Source organism: the organism of the source record quoted next, unplaced genomic scaffold, assembly GCF_019419815.1.
Source record: "Pyrus x bretschneideri cultivar Hongxiangsu unplaced genomic scaffold, Pyrus_bretschneideri_v1 Contig103, whole genome shotgun sequence".
Taxonomy (NCBI): Eukaryota; Viridiplantae; Streptophyta; class Magnoliopsida; order Rosales; family Rosaceae; genus Pyrus; species Pyrus x bretschneideri.
The window spans coordinates 152,648-158,647 of record NW_025999395.1 but is presented as its reverse complement, the minus strand read 5'-3'; the positions used below and the strand labels follow the sequence as shown (position 1 = coordinate 158,647).

The window sequence follows — 6,000 nt, the reverse complement described above, 5'->3', positions numbered from 1 at the left end:
CTTGAGGTTGTAGCATCGTAGTTTGTCGAACACCACTCGTAAATCCTTCAAGTGATCAAATCTTTTTTTGATCTAGACAACTACGTCGTCTACGTAACATTCTACGTTTTTTGTAGCATGTCATTGAAGATTTTCTTCATTGCTTATTAATATGTAGCCCTAGCGTTCTTTAAGCTGAATGGCATTACCTTGTAGGAGTAGATTCTTTTTGGAGTATGGAAGGTTATTAGTTTCTCATATTTAGAAGCCATGCGGATTTGATTATATCCACCGGAGCCATCCATGAATGTGCCTTATGGCCAGTGGGTGCGTCCACCATGATTTTGATGATTGGCAAGGGAAAGTCATCCTTCAGGCAAGCATCGTTGAGGTCGTGGATATCTACGCAAACACGCATTTGTCCAGATGTCTTAAGGACAATGATGATGTTGGAGATCCACTTAGGGTATTGCACATGTCGAATAAAGCCTGCTTCGATTTGCTTGTCAATCTTGGCCTCAATTTGTAGGATGAGCACGGATAGCTAGTATCTTTGAGTTTGCTTTATTGGTCGTGTTCCAGGCTTGACTGCAAGACGATGCACGATGATGGCCAAAAATGCTCCAAATAGCCTCAAAATGCACTTTCTTGCTCCATTTGCCATTATAACCTAAAAACATACGAAAATGTCTTAAAATACTAAAACAACTATGAATTAACAACATAAATGCATGAATACAAGCTAAGTAAGTCGCCTAAATATGCTCCTATCACAGTCCATGGAAGATCCTAACAAACATCTTAAGGAATTTGAAGTAGTTTGCTCAAGTATGACACCCATCAACGTGGATGGGAGTATTTTGAAGATGAAGGCCTTTCCATTCTCCCTTGTGGACAAGGCCAAAGATTGGTTGTTTGAATTGGCCCCCGGAACTGTCAATTCTTGGGAAAGTATGAAACGTGCATTCTTAGAGAAATTCTTTCCCACTGCAAAGATCATTCTCTTGAGGAAACGAATTAGTGGCATCCAACAAAATCAAGGTGAGTCGTTTCCATCTTATTATGAACGTTTTAAATCACTTGTTGCTTCATGTCCACAACATCAAATGAAGGATGAGCTGCTCATTCAATATTTCTACGAAGGACTCTTTCCCATGGAATGTCAAATGCTAGATGCCTCGGCGGGTGGTGCATTAGTGGACAAGACTCTGGTGGATGCCAAAACTCTAATTGCAAACTGAGCACACAATGCTCAACAATATGAAGGTGTTGGACAAAGAGAGGGGCCACGGCAACAAAGTGCAAATGAGGTAAGTGCAATTTCTGACATTCAATCACAATTGGCTAATCTTACTTCTCTTGTGTCTCAGGTTGTCAACGGGTCAAAACCACAAGAAAACCAAGTGTGTGGCGTGTGTTCAATGCAAGGGCATCCATTCGAGACATGCCCTCAGTTGATAGAGAATGGAGGATGGGAATCTGCCAATGCCATTGGTTTCCAAGGCCAAAACCAACCCAAATATGATCCGTACTCCAACACCTACAACCCCGGGCGGAGAGATCACCCTAATTTCAAGTGGAGAGAGCCCCAACAATCTGCACAACAAAGGGGATTTCAACCAAATCCCCCTGGGTTTCCACGGCCATACCAATCCAACCAACCACCATCGTCCCAAAACAATTCAGGTTCGTCTTTTGATAATTCTCAAGTTATTCAATTGCTAACTACATTGGCGCAGGGGCAAGAAAAACAAGCAAATGACATGCACAATTACGCCAATGAGGTGCAAAATCAAGCTCAAGAGGTGACTGAGTTGAAGAGACAAGTGGGACAAATGGCTGAATTCATGGGGCAATTTAGTAGAGAATAAGGTAAGTTACCAAGTTCAACACAGGTGAATCCGAAAGGTGGATTCAAATCTGCAAAAGCCATAAGTTTGCGAAGTGGGAAACAAGTTGGATCTGACCACGGACCATCCAAACAACGTTCCAATGAAGAGGAAGAGTTGAGAATTGAAGCAGAAGAACAAAGCCTACCCACGGCAAAGGTGGAAACACCTTTGCCGCAAGCATTGGATGAGTCTAAGACCTCAAATCGGTCCATTAAAGGTAAAAACGTGTTAAGTTCAGTTCCTACTAATGTTTTTCCTTCGAATGTGCCTTTTCCTAGCAGGTTCATGCAAACAAAGAAAGAGGAAGCCGAAAAGGACATTCTCGAGACGTTTCGGAAAGTTCAAGTCAATATCCCTCTTTTGGATGCAATCAAGCAAGTCCCGAGGTACGCCAAGTTCTTGAAGGAACTTTGCACTAATAAGAGGAAGATTTCGACCAAGGAGGTTGTAAAAGTGGGTGAAAACGTCTCAGCCATCTTGCAAAGGAAACTGCCCCCTAAATGCAAGGATCCGGGTAGTTTTACAATTCCATGTGTCATTGGTAATACTCATTTTGAATCTGCCATGTTAGATTTAGGTGCATCAATAAATGTCATGCCATATTCAATTTATGCATCTATGAATCTAGGAGCATTGAGAAACGATGGTGTTATTATACAATTGGCCGATAGATCTAATGCCTATCCAAAGGGAGTTTTGGAAGATGTGTTAGTGCAGGTCAATCATTTAGTCTTTCCGGCAGATTTCTATGTGCTTGAAATGGATGAATCCGACCATACCCCTTCATTGCCCATCCACCTTGGAAGGCCATTGAGGAAAACGGCTCGTACGAAGATTGACGTATATAATGGCACTTTGACAATGGAATTTGATGGGGAAGTTATTAATTTCAGTCTTTCGGATTCTATGAAGTACCCTAGTGAGAATCATTCATGTTTTGCTATTGATATAATTGACTCTTTGGCGCATTTGGACAATTGGAAGGACGATGCACTTGAATTGGTCATTGCACAAGGAAGGGACATGCAAAACATCGAAACAACCACCAAGGAACCCCACGGCATGAAAGAGGAATCCTTGGCCGTGCCCCCTAGTGAGGATATGATTGAGATGGTGGCTGCCCTCGAGTCATTGCCATCACATTCAGGTAAGTTTTTGGACCTTATTCTAAGTTCAGTTTCGGCTAATAAAATGCTTCCCTCAGTTGTGCAGCCACCTATACTTGAACTTAAGCCGTTGCCTAGTCACTTGAAGTACGTGTTCTTGGGCGAGGATGAGACATTGCCCGTCATCATCTCATCCTCACTCACGGCACAAGAGGAGAACAAATTGGTGCGAGTGCTTAAAGAGTACAAAACGGCAATTGGATGGACTTTGGCCGACATAAAGGGAATCAGCCCTACTATGTGCATGCATCGCATACTTCTAGAGGAGGGGTCCAAAACATCTCGAGAGGCTCAACGCCGTCTCAACCCTCCGATGATGGAAGTAGTGAAGAAAGAGGTAATCAAATTACTTGATTGTGGAGTGATTTATCCTATTTCTGATAGCAGGTGGGTTTCGCCCGTGCAATGCGTTCCAAAGAAATCCGGAGTGACTGTGGTTGAAAATGCCGAGAATGAGCTTGTTCCTACGCGTATTCAAACTGGTTGGAGGGTGTGCATCGACTATAGGAAGCTAAACGCCACCACAAGGAAGGACCACTTTCCATTGCCGTTCATTGACCAAATGCTCGAAAGGTTAGCGGGTTATGCTTTCTATTGTTTTCTTGATGGTTACTCTGGTTATAATCAAATTGTCATAGCACCCGAGGACCAAGAAAAAACAACTTTCACATGCCCTTTTGGTACATTTGCATATCGTCGCATGCCTTTTGGTTTATGTAATGCACCTGCTACATTTCAAAGATGCATGATGAGCATATTTTCTGATTATGTTGAGAAAATCATTGAAGTTTTTATGGATGATTTCAGCGTCTTTGGTGATTCTTTTGATGGTTGCTTGCATAATCTTAGTTTGATTCTAAAACGTTGTGTTGAAACTAACCTTGTTCTTAATTGGGAAAACTGTCATTTCATGGTTAAACAAGGCATAGTTTTAGGTCATATCATCTCTGAAAACGGCATTGAAGTTGACAAATCCAAAATAGATCTTGTACGTCACTTACCCTCTCCGACTTCGATTAGAGAGGTTCGTTCTTTTCTTGGTCATACAGGATTCTATCGTAGGTTTATCAAAGACTTCTCAAAAGTTGCACAACCTCTTTGCCGTCTCCTACAAAAAGAAGTGGCATTTGAATTCACCAAGGAATGCATGGCTTCATTCAATCAACTCAAGGAGTTGTTGACCACGGCACCAATCATTGTTCCACCTGATTGGAGTCTCCCTTTTGAGTTAATGTGTGGCGCATCTGATTATGCTCTAGGGGCTGTTTTAGGGCAAAGGAAAGACAAGAGACCGCATGTCATCTACTATGCCTCACGGACGTTGAATGATGCCCAACTAAATTATTCCACAACCGAAAAAGAACTCTTGGCTGTTGTGTTTGCATTAGATAAGTTTAGATCATATCTTCTTGGTACTAAAGTAATTGTTTTCACTGACCATGCAACCTTGAAGTATCTTCTCACCAAAAAGGAGGCCAAGCCAAGACTCATTCGTTGGATGCTCCTACTTCAAGAGTTCGATCTTGAAATTCGAGACAAGAAAGGATGTGAAAACGTGGTGGCTGACCACCTTAGCCAAATGGTGGGTAAAGAAGAGTCCATTCCCATCTTAGAAACATTCCCAGATGAGCAACTTCTGTCCATTGAGGTAAGAACCCCTTGGTATGCCGATTTGGTCAATTTCTTGGTGTCTAAGCAAGTTCCTAGTACCCTAAGCAAGTTCCAACGTGATAAACTTGTTCATGATGCACGTTTTTATGTTTGGGATGATCCATATTTATGGAAATTCTGCCCAGATCAGATTGTGCGTAGATGTGTGCCCGAATCTGAATTTAATTCCATTCTTACATTCTGCCATACTTATGCATGTGGGGGACATTTTGGCACCCAAAGGACAGCCCTAAAGGTGTTACAATCTGGATTTTATTGGCCTAATCTCTTTAAAGATGCTAAAATGTTTTGTTTAACATGTGATAAGTGTCAAAGAACAGGTAACATAGGGCCTAAGGACCAAATGCCGCAGCAATCTCTCTCTTTTGTGGAAATTTTTGATGTTTGGGGTATTGATTTCATGGGCCCCTTTCCTCCATCTTTTGGTTTCACTTACATCTTGCTAGCTGTCGATTATGTTTCCAAATGGGTGGAAGCCAAAGCCACCTGTACTAACGATTCTAAGGTTGTTGCAGATTTTGTGAAATCTAATATTTTTGCTAGGTTTGGGATGCCACGAGTTTTAATCAGTGATGGGGGTTCTCACTTTTGTAACCGTACCATTGAAGCTTTGCTCAAGAAGTACAACGTTACGCATAAGGTTTCAACACCTTATCACCCTCAAACTAATGGGCAAGCTGAGGTTTCAAATAGGGAGATCAAACAAGTTCTAGAAAAAACTGTGGGACCCTCAAGACGAGATTGGAGTTTGCGCTTGGACGATGCATTCTGGGTCTATCGTACGGCTTACAAAACTCCCCTTGGCATGTCACCTTTTCGGCTTATCTATGGTAAGCCATGTCATTTGCCCATTGAGTTAGAGCACAAGGCACATTGGGCTGTGAAAACCTTCAATATGGACATAGACGCTGCTGGCGTTCATAGGAAGCTCCAGTTAGATGAACTTGAGGAGATGAGGAACGAGGCTTACGAGAATGCTCGCATCTGCAAAGACAAGACGAAGGCTTATCATGATAAGATGCTTCGTACCAAAACATTCTCCAAGGGGCAGAAAGTGTTGCTTTTTTATTCAAGACTTCGGTTATTCCCTGGTAAGTTACGTTCGAAATGGATTGGACCTTTTGTTGTTACTAATGTTTTTCCTCATGGTGCAGTCCAAGTCGAAAGCTTAAAAAGTAGCCACGAGTTCAAGGTAAATGGGCATCGATTGAAGCCTTATTACACTTTGTTTGAGGAGCATGTTGTGGAGGAAACATTCCTCCATGCCGTGGCTTCCCCTGATGCTTGATGGA

The 6,000-nt window shown here is 42.2% G+C and overlaps 1 protein-coding gene across 1 annotated transcript in view; it reads left to right on the top strand.

The window, feature by feature from the left end:
* Positions 1 to 1,262: 1,262 nt before the first annotated feature.
* Positions 1,263 to 6,000, top strand: part of LOC125470949 — a gene marked incomplete at its 3' end in the record, with an annotated part of 78,412 nt that continues 73,674 nt past the window's right edge. The window contains exon 1 of the mRNA XM_048570794.1: positions 1,263 to 1,665. Within this exon, the coding sequence (XP_048426751.1) occupies positions 1,444 to 1,665 (222 nt within the window). The remainder of the gene's footprint in view (positions 1,666 to 6,000) is intronic.